The sequence below is a fragment of the Opisthorchis viverrini genome, assembly GCF_000715545.1.
Source record: "Opisthorchis viverrini unplaced genomic scaffold opera_v5_497, whole genome shotgun sequence".
Taxonomy (NCBI): domain Eukaryota; kingdom Metazoa; phylum Platyhelminthes; class Trematoda; order Opisthorchiida; family Opisthorchiidae; genus Opisthorchis; species Opisthorchis viverrini.
Window position 1 is genome coordinate 123,704 of NW_008752160.1, and position 23,732 is coordinate 147,435.

At 45.0% G+C, this 23,732-nt stretch overlaps 1 protein-coding gene across 1 annotated transcript in view; it reads left to right on the forward strand.

The window, feature by feature from the left end:
• T265_11448 (hypothetical protein) overlaps positions 1-21,557 on the forward strand; it is a gene marked incomplete at both ends in the record, with an annotated part of 23,414 nt that extends 1,857 nt beyond the window's left edge. Inside the window, 7 exons of the mRNA XM_009178104.1 lie at positions 8,311-8,364; positions 11,410-11,511; positions 13,752-13,823; positions 15,392-15,478; positions 17,547-17,660; positions 20,648-20,728; positions 21,360-21,557. Of these exons, the coding sequence (XP_009176368.1) occupies positions 8,311-8,364; positions 11,410-11,511; positions 13,752-13,823; positions 15,392-15,478; positions 17,547-17,660; positions 20,648-20,728; positions 21,360-21,407 (558 nt within the window). The remainder of the gene's footprint in view (positions 1-8,310; positions 8,365-11,409; positions 11,512-13,751; positions 13,824-15,391; positions 15,479-17,546; positions 17,661-20,647; positions 20,729-21,359) is intronic.
• Between the last annotated feature and the right edge of the window lie 2,175 nt (positions 21,558-23,732).

Consider the following 23,732-nt stretch of genomic DNA (forward strand, 5'->3'; position numbering starts at 1 on the left):
TATTATTATTATTATTATTATTATTATTATTAGGGACATCATCATCAGGGGTCGAGATGGCTCATGTGGTTAGAGCGCGAATTAGCTGACCGGAAGGTCCGTGGTTCGAACCTGACCTCTATCGCTCGACTTCCCCTGTCTAGGCTTGGGCGACCTGGCAGTATCCCAGCCCTCGTGCCTCCTTTGGTGGCATGGCAGCTAGGCACCGAAAGGGTTCTACAACTGAACGATTATTATTACATCATCATCGACAGCACAACACCAAGGTGCTCTGCTGCTGTGCAGCCATAATTCATTTGAAAGCCTTATTGTGTAGAAAAGAATAAAATGGGATGGGGAAGGGACTGAGCGCTAACCTATCACATTAATTTCGAGGTGCCTACACCGCTAGACACATTCAGGCAATCTGAATAGAAGCTAACAATATGAAAGCCACCGATATCGATTAATAACCCTATCTTTCAGCGTTCCCAACCAGACAGAGGCATTACGTGGACCGCATCCTGAAGAGCGAGTCGCACCGGCATCAATGGAACTTTTCATATTCTCGTTCATACCCATCTACCAGGCCCATAGTCGACCCCAACTCTGCTTGCGCCACTCTGAGTTAGGCACGGAAAACAGCACTCCCTTCGGCAACCGATGATCGGGCATGCGCACTACACCAAGACACTACTGCTTTTGGTGTTGAACACATCCTTTGGTTGAAGTATCTGCTGCACAGCTAAACACTCGCTTTCCGTTTATAAGGTTGCGGATTTGTGGGCGGCAGCCTACATGAGCTATGATTTTTGGGATAATGGCTTTAGGATACCTAAAAATGCCCTAGTTTTGCTGCCCAAACGGGCGAGGTCTTATATCGGTACAACAAAACAGCCAATACCGTAACTTCATGCACACACCCCTTGAAATTCGTAAATAAATAGAACAACCTCGAGTGCCTCTCCTTGGATTGTAATTGCCATGTTAGGTGACTGCATATTCAGGAGAATGACCTTACGCTTTGTGGGTGTGAGGTGAATGCCAAAGGGTGACTTTATTCAGTTCTTCCAAAAACACCCACACCTTTTTCTCCTTTCCGGAGATGAGAACGATGTCTGCGCATTCCAGGCCGACAAGGCTTTCGTCAGCAGTCATTTAAACACCAGGATTTCGAAGACCTCCCGACATTCATCTCATTCTCCTATCGATCAAGATACCAAATAGGATTGTAGAGCATAGACATCCCGCTTTCTACTCCGGAGTCTACACTTCACGAGCCATCATCGGATGACGGAGGACAAGTGACACCAGGAGTCTCGTTACTAAATGAATCAAGTTTATCTTCGTGATTGTCACACTCACTACGAGCCCCACTTCTAATAAGCAATATTACTTATCCGTCCCATTTTTGGGATAGCATTCCCTTCACATTTGCAGGGAAATAAGTCAAGCTAGCTCTGACTGAGGACTTCATCCCCGCCCTTGAACAATCAAGGTGGGAGGTCACTCGGACCAGGTACTCGGTGGCGTTTCAAAGAACATATGCAGTCATAAAACTACAAGGCCGTAGGGGTTTCTAAGTTCACCGCATTTGGCTCTAGCGCAGTTCAGTTATCCGAGGCGTCGGTGTTGAACATTGATGTTATGCTGTCGATGATGTAACTATCCTACTGACTATCGACAGGCTGCCATGAGGTAGTTACACCAGTTTGATCCTTATTCGATTTGCTCACAGCTGAGTTCCAGAGACCAGTGGCAAGGGTCAGTCAAAATACTCTTTGGGTGTTCGTGGCACTCTTCGCCTCTCCCATTTCCTTGGACTTCTGTGTTCACCAGGCCTGACGATTGGAGCACACGCTCAGGTTCACTTGGTGTGTGCTAAATCGTCAAGCTGAATTATGTTCGGGACTGGCGGAGAAATTTCTCCGAGATTCAAGTCGCTCCATGGTTCCGTTTGACTTCCGCTGTTTGAGGGAACCTGGTAGCCTTACTTGCTGCATGCAGCAGGGTGGGTAAGCAAAAGCAGACTACTGCTGACGCCCTTTCTCTCCTTTCACTTACTTTATGTTCATTCTCCCCCACCCCATTCATAACTCTTTCCTTATAGGCCCGTTAGTTAGGACTGATAACTCCTTTCATCCTGCATCAGTTTTGCAAGCGGCGTCTGCACGTCGTCCGGCGCCGACATACTCAGTCCTCTTGAAATCAATCTTGAAGCATTGATGCCTAGTCTGTCTGGCTGCTTTCACTGCCCGCATTCGGAAGCAAGCAGAACAGCAAACTTATCCTGCTCTCACACTGGACACACTTGGCATCGATTTGTGCTGTGTATCGGAAACGAAAATTCGAAATGCAAGCACAGTGGCCGTGCTAGCCAACCCATCACCCTTCACTCACTTCAGGCTCTGCCACTCTTACGACCTAGAGGCTTTTGAGATGGGATGTGCAGGGGTTGGTATCGTCCTGAGTCACTTGCCGAAGTGATCCTTGCACGACTGGATACCCCTTGATTGTCGCATTTGTGCGGTTTGTCTGATAAAGTCCGTCAAGTAGTCTCACGAGTGATAAATTGATTGTATTCTGTTTGCCGTGTCTGCTCACGCCCCAACCGTCTTCAGCTCTGATACCACCGGAAACAAGTTTTATGGCCCCCTGAATGTCCTGTTATGACGAGCTAAAAGCCAAGATGTCGTTGTGGTTTCCGGAGATCTGAATGCATAAACTGGCAGGCTTTACGCATCTGAGACCCAATTAGGTGGTCTACCTGGATTGGAGTCGGTACCTACGGAAACGGCGAACGATTTCTTCAGCAGTGTACGGACCGCAGGCTGATTTTATGCAATGCTAACTTTCGATACGGCTGAAGTCAGCCCACGTTCAGTCCTCCAACAACTAGCGGCTACGAACTCCAACTGATCAAATTACCATCAGTTATGGATGGCGCGGATCGATAATAGACTGCCGCTCGTTTTGGAACACATTTGTGGATTCCGACCACGCTCGTGCTGAACCATTTCCTCCATTTCCCAGATCTGTTTAAGGTACGGACAATTGCTCAGCAACGGAGAAGACCCAAAAATTTAATGTTAGACGAATTTACCGGAATCGTCTTCCGGAGTCTTCCAACTGTTGCGCAATCAGATGCGAATTCATGCTGTGAGGAGATCGCCACCTCCTTAGCGCCTGGAGCTTTGCCTGTGGCACAGTGCTATCAGGCCCACTCAAGCACTGAATATCAGACCGGATAGTGGTATTGCTTAGGTCTTGGAGAAATATCTTCGCTGGTCCCGAGAATCAATTGACCCAGAGAATTATCAGACTTCAAGTGAAAGTGAGCATGTGCGCTTCCCGTGAATTCCGGTAGACTTGAAAAGCTAATGAAATGGAAGAGGCCCAGAAAGCCGGGAATGCCCGAAGATTATTTTAGTTTATCCGTGCGACCGCTCCATGAAAACTACCTGTGGGCAAAAGCATCCAGAATCGAAATGGACCATCCTGAATGAAGGATAACGCCCCGACCGTTGGACTGAATACTTTGAGCAACAGTTTTTGTGGCCACCAGGCACAGCTCATCTAGGTTTTACAGCTTGATTAGAACGCTTGACAGTGAACTTGGAACCCCGTACGGCCTCGGAGGTTCATGACTGCATATGCGCCACCAAACGTCTGGTTTGGATGACCTCCCACCCGCATTGTTCAAAGAAGTGGGTGATGTCTTTAGTCAGTGCTCGTCTGATCTGTTTGCCTGCATTTTGGAAAATGAGACCATTCCAATCAACTTGAGGGAGTCAGTGATAGTGCCCAGTGCTGAACACTGATATGCTGTCGATAAATATGACAATGGTGGTAACGATGACGATGATGTTGATGACTGATGTGGTGTCTTCCTTCATGTACAAACTAAAATTTCACAGTGGAGCACCTTGGAAGAGTCTTGAAGACGGATTTACTATCCTCTGAGTTTCTAAGCTGTTGTTTGCCCCTCAACTGGCCCTGGAAGGTGACGAGGAAACAGATTCTGGGAAGCACATGGTCAAAATCTGCACAAGTTTTCCAAAACGAGCGGGAGTCAGTTTCTGATCTGAGCCATCGGTAATGGGTGGCGATGTGTTCATCTGGGGTGCGTTGCTGGCACACTGTTAGGGGACAATTCGGTCAAATTATTTCAGTTATTTCGGCAGTTAATACTGCCCCGAAAGTGTCCGATATCAGCGAATAGCTGAAACCGTCGTTCACTGTCTGTGCGCACCGAACACAATCCAAGTCGACCACGCAGCCGAGTCTCAAATGCGCCTGGCCACTTGTGCATTCAGATCTGCAGTGGTAACGATATCCCACTTTTTATCTCACATTACCAAGGCACGCAGGGCGTCATGAAGTTTTCCTTTAGTAGTCTCAGCACTACAATCGGTTGCGATTATTAGGAATCACGAGGAACAACGATCAGTTTCCCACTTCTTGAATTCCTTCACGGGGAGGTGGTAGTTCAGTGGTTAGAGTGTAACTTTACCGGCAGGAAGTTCCGTGGTTTGGAACCCGATCTCTGCATTTCGACTTCTTAGGCTCGAGCAACCTATCAGTATCCCAGACCTCGTGCTTCCTTTGGATGGCATAGCAGCTAGGCACCAAAAGGGTGTTACAGCTGAGCGATTATTTTACGTTTTTTAGAGGAACCATACGGGGACTACTATCAATGGGATTCAGTCAAACGAGGATGCTTCGATTTAGTCAGTTGGGACGATGTCAACGCCTGCGCACACTCGGAATACAGAGGTGCGTAGCCGGAAGCAATTGGAGAGATTGGGTACTTCTCAGTTACTGTGCTTTGTTCTTGAATTCTCGTCTGTGATGCAAAGTACGCATCAACCTTAAGTGAGTTCGGTGTGAGAGCAAGAAAGCTTGTTTTTCTTGCTTCAGTGTATGGACAGTAAACGTATTCAGATGGGCCAGGCCTCGAGGCCTGAAGATTGATTTCGGAATGCCTAAGGCTGTCGGCGTTGACTGACCTCTCCAGATGTTTTGGCTATCACTGTTGCAAGTCGAAGGGGGTCGTCGGATGGACTTTCAAGGAAAGCTTTGTTAATGGGGTCGGGAGAGGAGGAAAAAATACATGGGAATGTGATAGAAAGGAAGCCTTGTAGAACCGGTAAGACCCAAACAGCTTAACTTCCAATTTGTCCCTGATAAGTGGGAGGTATCTAGCTTCATCGTCTCCACATAAGAGTCCATTGTATTTGGAAAAGAGTGTTAGAACATTACCACCTGCCTTGGTATTTAAGGTGCCCAGTTCAATTGTTCCGATTTTTTAAACCACAAACAGTGTGCAGTGCACTTTGTTTCAGGCTTCCACAGCATTTGGGCCTCGGTAACGAAAGATGAACGAAATACTGGTGGTGTTTTAATGGTTAGGGTAAGTTATTGAATAAAACAGTGTCATTAGAGACGAGACCTCGATATGTCAGTCAGAGTATCCAGCAGTTTATGAGGTGGGTTTCTGAGACGCAGATGGTTTGCGTTAACACGATCGAGACTCGTTTTGAAGCTTGCCGAGGTTCGTCTCTAGGTCGTGCTTTATGCATCTTGCATCATTCGGAGCAGACTTCAGTAAACCAGATGTGACAAACCCACTGACTACCTGCGGCATCGTAGCTAGTCCACCGCTTGTCACATCTTCAAGTCGACGAGTACATGTCGGTAACTTCGTCGCACTTCAGTTCTGCTAATTAGGCGCCCCTATGCTACGTGTACAATGTTTCATAGGCACTGATAGTCAAAGGTATGCGGTCTTATTTTGTTTTCAGCACATAATAACCGTGTTTCGGAGCTAAATGTGCTGCGAGATGCACTGCGTTAATGTCAACCGTACCATTTACGCACAAACCAATATCATCGTGTCTATCGTTCAGCTGTAGCGCCCTTTCGGTGCCCAGCTGTCATACCACCCGAAGGAAGCACGAAGGCTGGGATACTGTCAGGTTGCTCAAGCCTAGACAGAGGAAGTCGAGAGGCAGAGGTCGGGTTCGAATCACGGTCAGTAAATTCACCCTCTAACCGTTTGACCCCATAGTGTCATCGTGTCTGCGCAGAATAAAAGTAAATCGGCCTTCAAAACTCACCGCATTCTCTTTGGGACTACCGTTATTGAAAGAGATTTCCCTGGCAAGATGACTGGACCTGTCGCTCACTTTTAGTGCCACACAAGCCCTGATGTGGTTTGGTATCGCACATACCCAGCGTTAGGCTGGCACACTGCACGATTAAGATACAAAATCCGTTCTGAAACGCTTGACCAAGCTGCTTACTACACTTGTTTTGGTGCAATCTTCCCGTGCCCCGGACGGAAAATAGTTAACTTACAATTCGCCTTCAGTGTAACGTCACGGCAAGCGATTGGGACGTATTAGCCAATCCAAGCCTTGATGAAACCTTGTTCTGATAGCGCGGATAGTGCACTGTACATATATTTTGATTCATTTGTTCACAAAGGAAAGGGTTTTTAATGGGTGCGAATTTTATTACAGACAAATTCCTCTAGAATTCTACGAGTAGCGTGGATTTGTGCTATGCAGTGTGATGTTCTGAATCCTTGCCTCTTAAAATGGTCCAAATGATTCCCCCATGAACGCATACGGATCTACGGCGAATTCTTCCCTATTTCATCACATCCACTGGTGCCAACAAAGTCCCCTCTCGTTCTTCTTTTTGATAATCGAGATGCTCTTCACCTGTCCCTAACATTTCGAGGGTTGAGATGCTTCCGGATCACTTGTTCACAAACTTTTAGTCCACTGGCAGTATCACTCATCTGAAATCAGGGACCTTTTCAGTGCAAACGATTTTAGACAACCTGAGTAATTCTGCTGCATAGTTCGGCTTGAGCTTTACACCTGGAAAGTAAGGTGTTACTGAAAGAGTGAGTAGGTTAAAAGTTGGACTTCATACTTGCAGAAGGAGCTATATAGTAGACAAGGTCATCTATCTGCATAAATTCCGGCGTTCAGGCGAAGGATAAAACTATTTTTCAAATTAAGAAGAGCAGGGCAGTGTTTGGCAACTTACAGCATTTGTAACGTCGGTGTGACATCTGTTTGACCGAAATGCTGAGGTTCTATCTGTCCTTCTTCGTTGATCCTAGACGTGGCCACTGCTTTCAGATCTTTGAAAACTGTACGTCTCCAAAGCATTGCACGGGTCCGATGTATTCGGAAAAACTAGGACAATTGGATGCAAACGTGATTGTGCTGCGGCGTCCCGTTGTTCGTTGTTGCAACATTGTGGTCCAGGCGGCTTCGTCGATCACGGATGTGACCTATGTGGACGAAAAAGCATAACTTTCGGTGTTTGACCCTTGGTCCGTTAGGAACATCGTATTAACTGTTTACGACCGTTTCGGCTGGTGGGCTAGGGAACTAAGTCGGTCGCGTTCGTCAGCGAATGATAAAGGCCTGGTTCAGCTAGAGATCACAAAGGCACTCGCCTATTCCGCGACGATCATTACTCTGTTGTCCGTTGCATAGGACGAGTTGGATAGATTTTGGACGGATGGTCACATCTCCACCAGGGTTTTCGCGCTTGTTTCGGAGTTGCCGAATCAACCTTTCGGAAAAGCATAGGTCACCAACTGCAGCTTACCTGGTTTCGTCAGATCCACCTTTTAGTAATTGCTTAAATAAACATGACTGCACTGTACTTTACAGCTGCAAGCATTGTCATGTCACAATAAGCGTTACGCGTGACTTTACTTGACGTGTACAACGAGGTGAGCGAAAACATGCTACTACTGACATCCCTTTACACTTCTTCTCCCCACTCTATCGCGAGTACTTTCTCTGCTACAGATTGGCACTAGGACTGCCGACTCTGTTAGCCTTCTATCATCACGTTCACCTCCTATGGTGACCCCAAGGACTTCGAATTTTATTTCCAGACCCTGAAGACCGGTCTACCTAGCTGTCATTTATGTTTCCATCTTCCAACAAACCGGGCATGAACTAAGGTATACCTTATTGCCACCAGCTACTGAAGGCGAAGATTGATTGTAGTGTTTAATCCAGCACGTTTATACTACGGCCGTAGATAGTTTAAGCGATTTCCATGCGGTGTTACGTGTTCCGAACTGGTTTTTGAAGTGTGCAAATACCGGCGAACTGTGTATTGTCTTTTGGCTAGGGCTAAGAGCGAGTACAATAAATGCATTGAAACAATCTTTCGAACGAAGTAAAATCCATCTCCACTGTTCCACATGATAGGTCCATTACCCACCAATTAGCTTAGGTTTAGTCACTTGGCTACTTTTCACATTGTCTTCTTGATTTTCCCTGTCCACAGTTCACAACTGTCTTGAAAGTTCCAACGCAGTTTGTATCACCAAGACCATGGAAGGTAAGTCTTTTATCGCCTTGTTGAATACACTTGGTCATTCAAAGGGCGAGCAACCTGTTGAACAATTGTGTGTATGTTTATTGTGTATCAGGCATCCCCGAAGTCCATTCTCCGACAGCTAACAGCAAAACACTTAGTTTGCAACACGGTTGTCTGGGGACCAGGTTTCTAGAGGATTTTAGCTGCTGCTGACACATCTTATAACAATTGCAACATAAATTTTGGTGGCTGTAATTTTTCTAAGCGTTGTTGCCACGGCCCAATAGAACAGCGGGATCCGTCACGGGTAAACTGGACCTTGTCATCGGTGAAATGCACTTGTTTGCGCACTAATTCTCTCTTGACGGGAGACTCAACTGAGTGCATTTAAATCGTGTTTGTCATGTTTTCTAACTGAGTGTTTTGCACAAGACTGCCCCTTGTTTCAGTTGGTACGATGTTCGATAGGTCGCAGTGCATTTTCTCGACGGAACATACCACTCATTGGGCTACCGGAAACTGTTCGGCAACCCACGACGGGTTTCGCTCTCCTTGGGGTCCATCAGACTTTCTTCAGGTGCAACCCCCCGCGTTTGATGAAATGCGCTCATTCGCACATCCATTTGGTTTTGACGGGAGACTCATCCAGCTGAATATGTTGTGTATGATGGTCTTCAACCGAATGTACCGCACAAGGACCTTATTATTGTGCGACCGTTTGCGGACCTCGGCAACCTACTCAGCCATACCATCATGGCATCTACAGCGTTTTTTGCATCAGATTGTTCAGTGGGTGGATACCTTAAACAGCTTCCAAGTCCTCCAGACTGGAACATGTATGACATCTTGTTCCTTGAAAAATTACCTTATGCCGTTAGTGTTACGTCAACCAACTCGAACCTTGTAACCAGCTTTCTAGCCGAAAGCTTTGGCTGAATGTTGTAGTTGTTCTCTGTGGGTTTGAGTACAACACCGACAACACCGACTATGAAATTCAGCTGCTGCGCCCATGCTGATGAAGTTCGCAAATTCATGCTATCCGACTGCGCCTGTCGAAGGAAGTGACAGTGTCGTAAAATATCAGTCACTGTTTATTAATAGTATCCATTTCTGCATCGAATTCGACGAAAAACTTTTTTGGTCGAGATCATCATCATCATTGTCAGCTGTAAGAACCCCGTACTCGTCGTACAGTGGTTGTAGCTGCCGCAGTTTCGTTCACCGATGATTGGGGGGGGTAGGTAGCTGCGCATTGCACGCGCGAGCTGGTAAATTGGTGCATAAATCCAGCACTGTCAGTGGGCTGTCAAGTGGGGTTGGGGTTGGAAAAGGAGCAATGCATTGAAGGCAGTAGCTTGGATGCACGAGCGCCATTGAGGGCGCTACTGGGTCATGTCTGATAATTGTCTCTAGCATTGATGTCGCCCGTTTCGGGGTCCCCATCCAGCGCAGCCCATCTCGGGGAGTTCACACATAGTTATAATAGTTAGAGACTTCGATCACAAACAAGACGCATGACTTAATCACAGGCACATCTTGGTGGTATATTTAATAACACTGAGGAACGTATTTCGCATCTTTGTGTTGATTACCAAAGTGTGTATTACTTGAAGTCCCCACGGGACCCAATAAGAAACATCGCCGTCACCTGTCAGGACGAATTTCACTTATGCACTGCAGAATTATGGAATATAGATGTTGATTGAAATCACGCTGTGTAGATTTTCATGAAAAAATCCCCCCGGTAAGCTTGGAGAACGAGCACACCATTTAGCAGTAGAAAAGCTTCATGTTCCCAAGTCTAAAGAAGCTCACCGGAGCTCACAATGCGACGCTGTACGAATATCCCTTTTTTGGGGACATTGACCATCATTTGAATCTTAAATCACACCATAGCGTCTAACCTCATGATGCGAACAGCAAACAGGATTTCGACTTGGTAGAATGCGGTGCATCGGCTGCATCTTCATATTACATCGATTGCTTGAACAGTGCACCACCGACCAGCTGTTGTAATTTTCTTCGACGTCACGAGGCCTTTGGCTCTGTAAATAGTGTATCACGTTTTAGTGTATTCGGACGAAAAGCAATGCTCTCGAAGCTTGTGAGTCTGCTTCGTGCCCTTAGTTTTTACACGTTTCGTGTTAGGTTTCATAATGGACTGTTCAAAAGTTTTCACACTGGTGAAGTTCGCCAAGGTTGCCCTCTATCAATATTTTCGTTCACCTTTTTCAGTGATATATGTGTGATGCACACTCCAAGGATATCTAGGAATCGAAACGTCACTTTGCTAGAAATTGGTGGACTGGGATTATGCGCGCGAAATCGTTTTGTTATCCGACACACTCTGACTCACTCTACTCTAAGTAGAATATTTGAAGTGGTCTCTTGTTTCAGGCTGCTTTGTACCTTCGAAGGTCCAAGCCTTGTTCCATGCTTTTCCTTGTGTCTCTTTGTGCCTTCGAAGTGAACCGCCTGAAACGGTTGATCGGTTGGCAGCTGCATAAGCCTTGATTTTACTGTGTCAGATGCACGCATTAGCAAAGTCACAAAGACCGCCTCATGCTTTAGTTGGTCGTCGTCCTCCTCACTGACGACAACACCAAAGGAGAACGCTGATGTTTCACTGCCTTCCAACCATATAACTTTTTAGTTGAATTTGATATCTGAGATATTGGGGTATAGTTTCTTGATAGGGCGCACTACTCGCAATGTTACTGAAAGCTCTTGGACAGCTCACTACCGGTTTCGCTCTTCCTGATGCTCATCAGCTAGGCATACTCCCCTAATTTCCGTCGGTCGCATGTTCTATTTGAACACCAGATTGAATGTAAGTCACTTGCTGTAGCTCTTGTTGACCATACTTTTCAACTGAATGCTCTGTCTCGTATTTCTATACTGTAGATATCGAGGTGTTTTCCTTGATATGAGCGAGATGTTCAGTTGAATTTCGGTTGAATCTCCCATGAACGCCAACTTAACTTATAGTGATTTGTTTGTGTTTGTTATGTCAACCGTAACTCTTGTTGTTGTCCCTACATGTGATGTGCTTTTTATTGTTCCCAGCGCTACTGTCAACCGTACATGGCGTTGGCCACGGCCTTTCAGGATCCTAATCCAGAGGCTCTCGAAACGGTGATTGAGACCCATCGTAACACATTTGTCGCGGTAAGTTTTCCGATCTTACTATTGTAAATGCGTCCAATAACTATCATAATAAAGTCAGACTGACTTCTGAATTCGATCTTTGATACATACCCTAACGAGCTTGGTGATGCTGACTTCAGGAAACTGGGTATCGTCGATTTGTGGAAGCCTGAAGTGATCCACATATGAGGTTTTCTAGGTGTAAAAAGTGGAATGAAATGTGATCTGAAATATGACTTGTATCCAATTCATGTGTAATGCCGTTGTCTAAAATAATGCAGGCAAAGGGTTACACAATCTGTGGTTTTTGGTCGAACTATCAGTACCTTATTAGTAAGAAACAAATACCATGTTAGAATGACTGACCGCTCCTATGGGCACGCGTTCACTTTTCCTCGTTCGAAAATCAGAAGTTTTGGCAAGGGTATGAACCTCAAAGGTTTCGGGATATGTCGCTTACATCATTGGGGCATCATTGGTAAAGTGGAATGGGTACAACTGAATTGGACTTGGTCACCGGATCAGTTTTTGGAAGATTTTTTCAGAATCCCCCATACACAGCCCTGGTTACACCAATAAGGGTATACCACGTCCTAGAGCTTTTAGGACATATCTTGTTTAGTAAGGGCACTTAGGAGAACCAACAGTCTAACACTCAAAGACAGGGAGATGCTGTATGCACTCCGCTGCCGCAAAACCGATGGCGTGAGAGCTACTGTTCTAGGGTAGACACCTTGAGACACAGCGCAAGGCAACGGAGAAGTGACTTTATAATTACTGTTATACTGGGAGTGATTATCGTATTCAATACGGGCGTGCTTGTTAAATACGGTCATAGCCACCGACTTGTTTCGTTTAACTGGCTAGAAGCTTCCTTAAAGAGAAGGGGAGGAGAGTGTTGGGATCAAAGACTGTAATGAGAGACCATCTTTCACTGTACGGGTCCCCACTGTTGATTCTCAGTCTGATTAAAATAGGTGGTATTAGGTGGCTTGTTGAGTTGCTATTAGAAATATTCTGCTCATCAGTGTACGTCTCCTTCTTTATTTTGGCGCTCCTGGACGGGTTCACGTACCGGTGCTCTCTTGGGGTCTTTTATCGGTGTCAGGTGAAACCATCTTCCTAATTTCTGGCACTCCTTTCTTACTTTTTCTTGGCTTGTTTGGCCCACCAAGCATTTACTTCGATGGGTTCACCCAGTTTCACCGGGTGGCTGAAGGTATTGTATAAATTAGAGTAGTGCTGGGGATCAACAGTGCTTCGTTTCCAAACTTTAAGGAACGCCATATTTCTTGCCAAGTTTGGCTAATGGTATGGTGAAGATAGCAGTCTTTTGTGTACTGACCTCTGGGGATTTGTCAGTTAACAGTCTCTGAAACAAATGATTCTAATATGGAAAAACCTTAGAAGTGACTGGGAGGTGTTTTAGAAAAGTTTGTTAAATGAATCTCCCGTTTGTCCACTTACTTTTTCCGAAGGATGATTCTAACGTTCGAGGCATGTGAATTCACAGCACATAAGCGAAACTGGCGCGTTATTTGTAGCCGCAGTGCTGAGAATCGAGAAATCGAATAAATATGTGGACGGAGTTCACGCGCGTGTTTTGTTAGCTGATGACAATTTCGGACTAATCTTTTATCTGAGGGGTGAATGAAATCAGGCCTCACCAATTTTTCTGGAAACTACCTATAGAGTAAGAGACAGTGAATACCTCGTTCATGGAATGTGTTCACTATTATTGTCAAACATACAGCGTGGAGGCGATTTCTGACAGGTATCTTGTCCAGCAGATTTTGTACTCATTAACTTCACCTCTTCGGGTTCCTTCTGACGGTGAGCGGAGAGAAACTGACAATTTTGTTAAACGATTACTTCTTGGGCTCATATTTTGAATACACAACAGGCAGTACTGCAAGTTGAGTGCAGTCTATGAGCAAAAGCAGCCCGTTTTCCCATTTGCTTCTGAGTAAGGACATTTAACACTGCCAACGGACTGAGCATTGCGGCTTGGGGATGGATATAGATATGTATTGGAATGTTGTAACTGATGGATGTGCATTTGTTGAAGCGAAAGGTGATTTAAAGCGATCCTGTGAGGAACCTACTGTCAGTGGTGGGTGCATGTGAGGAGGGTCACCCAGGTGGAGACCTCAAAATATAAAGGTTAAGCTCAAACCACGGACAGCTGCAATCTGCCGCTAACTCAAGTTTGCTGGCCAGTTTAGCGCTCCGTGACTAATTACTTCTATGCTTCCCTCCAGGATCACAATTATGGATTGGTGAAGCAAGTGGCGAAAAGTTACGTGAAATTTCGAATCCACAGTCTGACCAAAGTAGGTTCATTTTTGATTAACTATTGGTTTGCCTGTAAGCTTGTTTATAACACGTAAGTTTTGTTTTGCTTTTCAATCATAAGGCTCTTATCTACTCACCTTAAGGACGAAATATGAATTTTATCTGGATACCTTAACACTACCTTCCCAGTTAACGGAGGATCGATTTTTCTGGCATGTGTTTTCTAATGCAACTCCCTTCTTCCAAACAAACCGAATATTCATAACCCTATAAGAACAGCTTTGAGGTCTCCTTATGATTTGCGCCCCCTATCTGGCAGGCAGTAATCTAAATTGGCTTTTTGACTATCACCCTAAACGCTTATCACATAAAGACTGTTGCTACATTCCGCAACACGAATGGAATGTGGTTAGGCCAGATAGGTAGGTATGACTCACCGCAGGGCTGGGACATTTCGTAAGTTTCGACCTATCGGTGAAAGAAAGAAGGCCTTCGCTGCGGAGCTATTTATTGGGAAATGTCAACTGACCGGTTACAGACCATTGGACAGGGAAGCAAAACTCTCATTTGTATCTTATTTACAAAAACTGGACATCCATCTTCTCCTGAACGCGTCTTCTTGAACTTTCCTGGAGATTCATTGACTCCAATCATTCCTCACTCAAACCCAAGCAAATGTTACAAAGTGACTCCACGATTTCAGCAACAGAGCTCTCCTTTTCAAAAGACAAACCGAAATTCCACGAACAACACATACTACTCGCGTGCCTTCCCATCAGTAGTATCACCGTTACATCGGTAGTAGTCGATTTTATGTATCCGTCAAGGTGCAAAGACATTCTTGATATCAGTAATACATGACCGAACTCGTTACCAGTTACCAGTATGAAGACAACCCTAAACAACATGTGATTGATAGCTGATAGTGATGTGATCGGCCGAAAACAGCATCGGTGCTAAGGATGAAAAAGACGCCGGTAGCTAGTTAACGGAGCGGACGGCTGAATTTCGTTTTAGTTATTAACGGAGTATAATATGGGCGTAAACTGAGAAACCCAGTCCTCATTATCCGACGGGACATCGTCCAGGCAGGAACTGTCTCATTCATTCTTGGGTAACACGCCCCGTTCTCTGTAGCAGCACCAACAGAACTCACGCAAAACAGACGGTGGTAGGGCACTGCTTCCTACTATAATTTTTGTTGAGTCTAACGGATGAAATCAGTGCGCCAATTCTGAAGGCCGAAATCACGTTTGCCATTTGGCGTACGGGGTCTCAAGGACCACCTGTTCAAGGCCACAGTAAGTGATTGCCTGTCATGACCTCCGCTAAAAATAATAATAATAAATGTAAATATAAATAAATAGTGCCTCAGGCGCGTTGCTGGCATCGGAATGCGTCGGCACGTTCATAGCAACGAGTGTTGCATATAGACCGGCATCTGTTGAAAGTAGAGTATCCGTCGCCTATGACTAAGCCATTGATTTTATCTTCAGTTTTCGCCAGTGCATTCGTACCACTGGTGGGTTTTTATCCAACTACCATTCATACCACTGGAGGCTCTGAACAACCGATTACTTTGCATTCATTCTTTTGCACAATATAGACCTTTATGACTATGTCACTGGCCGATGTGGCAAGTCGCGTAAAGCTGGCAAATGCACAAGAAGCGGAAAAATATCTTCTGGAAATGGTAAGTTCCCTTTTGTCTTTTGTAGATTTTTTGGTGGTTTCTCCTTATCTGTGAGGCGCAAGACCTCTGCCGTTTGTGATTCAGCGTACTGTAAAGGTTGGTCTGAAACTGTGACCCTATTCTCGATCGCTTCGCAGCCATTAATCTAAACTTCTCTAATCCAGCTTCAGTCCTCTCACCACAATAGTTTCATCCGTATTATGTGTATAACACGACTGCGCGTATTTCGACCTTGCAAGCAATACGCCCAACCTAAAGCTGGAGGCCACCAACCGCAATACATCTGTGGACAATTGGACCATGTGGACATCAGTTACCGATGTAAAGCCTCAATTAAGCAGTGTCGTTTCTTCTGGGCCACGCAGCTTGACTCTGATCATGCCATTGTGCGAGCCCGGTTATCGCTTCGCTTCCAATCAGCATTAAGTGTGCTAAAACAGAGCAACTCCACTAATCAATTTCGACTAGTTTTAGTAGGTGGTGGTTATCGAGCTGGCCTAGCTAGCTAGCTACTGGAAACACCCAGTCATGCTGAAGCTATGCTCTCGGCTTCCCGAAATGTCTGTCGAAGCCTCCGACTCAACTAAATGAACAGTGGAGATCTCGAGATCAGTAGATCTTATTGCGGCTAGAAAGGCCATACCAGCAACAAGCAACTGTGATGGCGCTCGCAGATCCTTCAAACAATGGATAATCAGGAGAGGCGAGATGGTCCAAGTGGTTAGAGCACGAATTTACTGACTGGAAGGCCCGTGGTTCGAACCCGACTTCTGCCTATCAAGGCTTAGGCAACCTGGCAGTATCCCAGCCCTAGTGCTTCCTTCGGGTTGCATGGCAGCTAGACACCGGAAGGGTGTTACGTTACAGCGTATATATTTTTTTGAATTTCCACCTCAAATGATCGCCAGCAGTTCCCAGAAGATAGTGCTTTTGTCAATTGAAAAATTTCATTCAGTGACGAAACCACCCCAGAAGTCAGGAAGTCTCGAACGAGAAATATCCGTCTAGCTGACGCAACAGCCTTCGGTATCTCAAAGCCTTCGTCTCACAGAGTTATATTCACAGCAAAAAAGTGAATGTTCCCGTTCCTGTAAATTTTGCTGCGTTACGTTAGACACTTCTTGTCAGCTTCATAAACGGAATGCATGAAGTAAGAATTCGGTTTTTTTGAATGATCATCAGCACAGTTTCGTCCTTATAGATGTTCATCAATTGCACACCACTTAGGGTCCACAATCACCTGTCGTTCGTGAATTGAATGTTTTTCAGTTTCATTGGGGTATTGGCTCTAACGATAGCTCAATTGCACAAGCTCACCTCAGGGGAAATCTTTCGATTTGAATGGTCTGTATGCTGGGATCATTCGAGAAACCCGTGACAACCAGGGCTTCGTTGTCAAATTGTTCAGAATGATTGCTACGACGATGACTGAAATTGAGGTTTAGCGAATTATTTCATGTGAAACACGGTCTTTACTGTAATAGCTTAGCTTTAATGGAGCCATCACAACTTCCATCACTTCAAATGCATCCGGTCGGTTTCCTTTGGAGCTTGTTCCACGCCAGTATATAGTTTTGAATCCAAGGATGAGAGAAGTATTGAATATATAAAACCATGCATTATCCACATCAAAACTACTCAACACTCCACCTGATACGGATCAGGCCTACGTGAATTTTAACTCCTATGCACTTAAACTGCTCGTGAAACATAGTGGCTCCACTAGAAGCCATAGTGGTAATAACCTGATCGATTCAGACTGCTTTTTGTTAAACCCTGTCCCTGTAAAGAGCGCAAAAAGACGTTCTATTTCTATGTTTTATCTTCAGGGAGAGTAGTTTCATTTACCCTGCTCCCGCGGTACCTGAATTACAAGCGGTTTGGTCACTTGTTTTTGCCAGTTCATGCGCACATCGTTAGTTGGCTTCCGAATTCGAGTTATTGATCGCGTTATCGAAGATTTCGCAATGTAATTCGAACTGGGACCTCTGGTTATTATCCGATTCAGGTCAAGCGCTTGTCATACGCTATCTACAGCACAAAGCCAGCTAACTTTTTCTTATTGCAGATCGAATCTAAGGCAATATTCGCCAGGATTGATCAACGCAATGGAACTGTGTACTTCCAGGATGATCCCGAACGTTACAATTCGATGGAGATGTTCATGACATTGCAGAAAAAAGTAAGCACATTTTCTGGTCCCCTGTAAATCGCAATGAACCGACCTAACCTCTTCTATGACTAGAACCACGACAACCATGCCTAGCACCTCGAGCTTCGCTATATTCGGTTGTTTAGTTTTCTCCGATCTCAACCAGTTTTAGTCTGTTTCATAATTGGTTGGCGGTCACGGTACACCTCTCTTCACAAGTGCGCCATCTTCATTTGGCGTGGTTGTTTTCCAGCAGTTGAAGAGGTGTAACTCGCGCTGCCATTCGAGAGGTATCACTGATCCTGGCCTTGTACGGTCCTCCATTGAGCTCAAGATGGCTCAGTGGTTAAAATGCGAGTTTACTGACCGGAAGGTCCGTGGTTCGAATCCAACATCTGCATCTCGACTGCTCCTGTCTAGGCATAGGCAACCTGAAAGTATCTCAGCCCTCGAGCTTCCTTCAGATGGCATGGCATCTAGACACTGGGTGTTACAGCCGAACGATTATTATTATCGACGGTCTTCCACTCAGGTTTTCGGGTTAGGATACCGGTCAAGCAACAACCAAATCGTGACATAGTGATGAGTCATCTGATGAAGAACGATTAACATTATTGCGGCCGTGATTTATAGTCTTCTCGTTTATATTTTGCACTTTGAGTGTGTGATGTCGAAATCTTACTTCTTACGGCACGACGAGCTGTTCAGAAATGAAATCGTACTTTGGAGCCTTATAGTAGTGGGAACGACATTCACAAGGCTGCTCTGTTTGCTCGGAAAAACGGCGATAAGAGTTAAGAACCGCTTACAGTGAGACGGAACAAATGAGTCAAATGACCATATCGTCTTGCTTTTTTTCTCGTTATCACTATCTTTCGTCGGTTCTAAGACGAATTTTCCCAGCTATCGCCTATTTCGGTCTGCGGTTACCAGTTTGACAACTTCCATGGGTAATGTTATCAAGTCTGAATTCAGTTGTCACAACAAACTTGCTTTCCATGTACGTTATAGTGTTAAAGGTAGGTAAAAAGCTCCAGTTGGCAACATAAAAATCGATGCGCTCTAGGAATATCCAACATTTTGAACCAACGAGCAACATCACATAGGGGAAATTGCGTCAGTCGGTCGACGGTGCACACATTATGGACAAGAAGTGAACTCTACAGATCACCATTCCGAAAATTGAAATGATCTCCAGACCGAGATACATACGTTCATACGTGATTTGTCAGTGATTCGAGGATACTTGGTACTTTGATTTACTTTGATTCAGGATGCGACCAACACAAAGCAAAGCGGACGGATATGGGCGTTTCCCCTTCCCTTGTAAAGTTTTTTCTTCAAAGAGTGTAAATGCATCTCCTGATGCAGAAAGCCAGTCGTGATTAACCATCCCGGAAGGTAACACGAATCCTTGTAATGAGCAAGTCGTCTCCCAGCCGTGGTTTCCATAGTTGGTGACACTTTTCTGCTGGTTTCCCTAGTTTCGTAACATGACTTGCTTTTATTGTCGAGAGGTTTGTTAGCAGGTGAAGCCATAGATAACAAACTATCACTCATCAGGCACCGCCCACCAATTGACGATAACGGAGCGTGAGTCAGTAATTCTGATATTTTACTTATTTGTGAAGGACATCAGCTGGCGCAGTTGACATTGGCTGTCAGGTAACAACTAAGTCGGGCAAAAGAGTAACAGAATAGTTGGAAAATTAACTAACTTTGAGCTGCTGTACCTCAGCCGCCCGAATAGAACTCGATTTCTCGGGCAACTAACTAATACTTACACGTGTGAGAGCACCGAAGGTTGCCACTGAATAATAGTACCATGTAAGGTAGTACACAGTTTTGGATTTTCCGTCTGATGACAACCCACCACGCCTGGGTTCTTTGAAAGCCTGGAATCTCGCATGAACATAACGGGTTTGAGGGAAGGTGTAAACCTTTATCCTTGCCGTAAACTTCAGAACAGTAGTAAAATATGCTAGGGAGCTCGAGTGAGTTAGTTTGGTTCATAATGCCAGAAGCAGGAAACTTCAGTGTTAATGATATCCGGAGAGAATTTTCCCTTAGAAAATGGTCACATAAGCAAGCCGAGCTCCTTTTTTATACAAGAGTTGTGTAATTGACTTTGCTTTGCACATTTTTATCTCAAACAGCAACTGTTCCAGTTTCTTGCACCCGAATTCAACGTCCACGATGGGTTCATACTGTGCAGTGCGATTATCACTTGCACTGGATACATTTCCGTCCGTTTTTTAAAGCGAGGAGGAAGCGGACAGATCATGGATATTTGGAGACGAGTAGCCCGACGTACAAACCGCACAATTCCCAGAACATTTCTTGTTTTCGGCTCTATCTTAGAGGGCCGAACATGCATACCCACAGCTGTCTTACGCAAATACACAAGATAATCATGCATAATACTGGCTGGGGACGGACTTCATCGGCCGTTACAGAACTACCTCCGTAATACGGTCGAATTCGCATGGCTTCTCCGAATTCGTTTCACCGACATGAACTCCTGGAAGCACGTTACCGGTACTCCACAAACGCACTCGAAATATAATTGATTTCAATTTAATCTTATTGGGTATGGGTGGTTATCCTAGGGCGAGATGGCCCAAGTGGTTAGAGCGCGAATTTACTGACCGAAAGATCCGTGGTTCGAATCCGACCTCTGCCTCTCGACTTCCCGTCTTGGCTTGGGCAACCTAACAGTATCCCAGACCTCGTGCTTCCTTCGGGTAGCATGGCAGTTGGGCACCGAAAGGGTGCTACAGCTGAACGATTGTTGTTTGTTGTCCTGATACATAGACTACTCTTGTGAAGGTTCGTCTTATCTGGCGTTACCTCAGGCTTCGTACCTCTACCAGATGCGTGGCTGCCATCCAGCAACTAATTGCGATGCTGGGTTTATTCTGATGAATATTCAACGACCAATATGCTCTACTGTGATCCATACATGAGTACCGGCCATTTGTATTCGTATATTTCATGTATTAAAAATTCCCTTTCAGATTGAAGAGTGTGTGGCGCTGGAAAAGTATTTGATGAACATTTCGGACGAATTGACGGAAAATCCGAAATATGTAAAGCGAGTAAGTGTTTTGGCGCAGAAACCTTTCTTTTTAGCGTTATTCATTCCTATTCGTAGTTTGAATGGAGCAGAATAGCCTACTGTTATCATTATTACGCACATACTTATCGTGCCCCAGCGGAACAGTTTTATTTTTTATCTCGACATAACCATGATCCTCGTGGACACCACACCAGGGGTAAATACTAATACTTAACGCCATGCATCCATTGGAGGAAGGAGTGGAATGAGTGGGACCTTATCGCAAGAAGTCCTTACCCTAAAAAATTCCATACGGAGCGCTACTAGTAGCAGGCGTCTCAGACTTATAAGTAAATTCTGGCCTTGTCAAATCAGATTCGACGGTACTTCCGGAAGTCTCTACCTGGGAACATGAGTAGTTGACCCTTCACCAAATCGTTCATCTCTGGGGGCCCATCAATTGAGAGGACGGTTTCGGAGCCCCGGAAAGCAGTTATATTGGAACGAAAGCTCTTGAAACGACAGACAACTGTGGACAGCTCTTCAAGGGTCCAAAGCACTCAAATATTGATACGTAGTTTGACAAGGTATTACTCCATTTTGCCATATTGTAGCATTTGGTACTAAAGGACCACTTGGACGAACTTGCACCTGCCAAATTACTTTTTCAGATGCTCGAGCTTGAGAGTCGCACAGCAAAGCCATCTGGTCATTACTGACTTGCTTGTATCATTACCAAGACTAACAAAACGCAACATCGACCCTGCAGCCCAAGGTCTTCACCCTTCAATGTTCAGTGCAACGCAAATAAAATTCATACTAAATTGTCTGCAGTATTTGATTACGAGCGGGATGGGGTTGTACAGAGGGACTGGATGAAGCGGATCAACGCGCCTTCCTGTAAGGTAAATTAAAGAAGAGGGAAAAATATGCCTTTAAGTTGGGTAAATACAGGTTGAGCTTGTCACATGAAGGAGGAATCAAGGTGCAAAATTTAGATGAGATTCTGTGAATATACATCCAAAACGTTTTGTACAGGATGTTTTCCCCAATTAGGGATAAACATGGACTTTTTGGACAGCTTCACGTCGTTCGACCGATATGGTTTTGTGTATAACAGGTTTAACTGACGAAACGGTCACGGTGAGTATCGGTCCCATGTTGCTTCGCTTTCAGAGATGAAATATTTAGGGCAGTTCCTCTACTCGTACACAGAGAGCAGAACGCGATTACTCATTCTCTCAAGGTTACAATCAGAGTGAATTTACAGACCTCGTCGGTGACATCATGAAGCTTTGGAAGTAGTGACAAAAACAGCTGAATCGAGGAAGTAACCTTGGACTTCGAACTGTGCTTGGTTCATAAAATCGTTGTCGTTCCAAATGGAGCAAGCTGAATTAGCCCAAGGTATTTGATACATCCTCATCATAAAAACAGGAGTCAGCTGAATTTCCGAAAGAATATTGACAAATATATTTCATTTTGGCATCTATGGGGTTACTCTGTCTTATAAAGAAACATTAAGGACCCGATTTGGCCACCGAACATACATGTACCGCTTTTGCGAAATACACTCATTTACAAGTTAAGCTGGTCCTAACGGGAGGACCAAGTGAATGCTAGCTGATGACCCTCCATCGAATGCGTTGCATCAAGGCCGCCTCATGTTTCAGCGGGTAAGATATCACGAGATATTTTCCCGACGGAACACACTACTCATAAGGTTGCTGAGAACTCCTTAGAGGCCCACGATTGCAGCACTCGGGTAAACCAGGTGGGCTACAATAGAGCTTTGAATGCAACCGTAGCTGACTGTGGTAAGCCACTTAGGCCAGTGTTTTCTGGTTTGCATAGTCCGGCCGTACCACCTATGTAAGTGGCAACACGTTCACAATTGAACAGATAAATAACCATGGGTGTCGGCAATGGCAGTTTGTTCTCATTTTGCAGACGAAGAATGGAGTCGAGAACAGACGGCGAATTTTTTATAGCGCCGACAAATTTGACATTTGTAGAGGGGGTTGTGTTTAACTTTTCAGCCATAAAGTCACTGTTAAAAGGGAGCGTTAAAAATAACTGTCTGAATTCGACTCCCTCTATCCTCATCCTCTCGGCGATCCTTCGCAAGCCATTTTGAAATATTTCTGATGATATCTATTTCGTATTTTATTTTGCCAGCAGAACGTAGTTCCCCAGCTCCCGGAGCTAAGCAGCGAACCAGGTTTTGCTTCTTTAGTAGAGGAACAAAGCTGCGGAAGTGTGTATTGCCCTTGTCACGTTTATCTTTCCTTGAATGGCGCCATCGGCTCGTCTGGTCAATAACATACAAAGAATGGAGAGTTGGTTGTTTGCCCTTTTGTTGTGAATCAAGTTTATTGCAGAACATGAGACATTGAAACACATACGAGATGTGTCTGACTCGAATCCTCTATCAACGATTCTGCGATGTTGGCGAATTCCGATCTTTCCTAACTCAGTCTTCCAGTTTTACTATGAAGACCTCAGTGAACAATGGACTCAGGAGTACTCCGACGCCTAAATCAAACGGTTTACCGAAAATAGGTATAATTGAAGCTGGAATTTACGTTCACTGAAGAACTCGAGAGGAGTCCTTTCAATATATTAATGGGTATGCATAAAGCGGCATTTGGGCACTCAATCTGTGTGCATAAGTAAATAATGGCGCCAGTGGAGTCGCACTTGAAGCCGCAGGAATTAGGTTATGAACACAGTTCCACGACCGATATGAGGTCTCTGAACTAAACCGCGCTGACTCGAATATGACACGAACGGAAACACGAAGCGGCCTTTGTGCAGCTCATTCTTGAACGAGTTGGGTCTCTCGTTAAAACCAAATTGGTTGGTAAATGAGTGCATTTCGTACAATTTGGGTTGAAGTAGAACATAAAGCTGACGGAATTCGGGGGCTCAGCCTAGCTGACGAGCCTTAAGGAGAGCGGAATCGGTCGTGGGGTGTCGAAAGGTTTTCAGTAACCTTAAGGCTCGTGCGTTCTTGTATTTGACCAGGGATAACAAGTAGAACT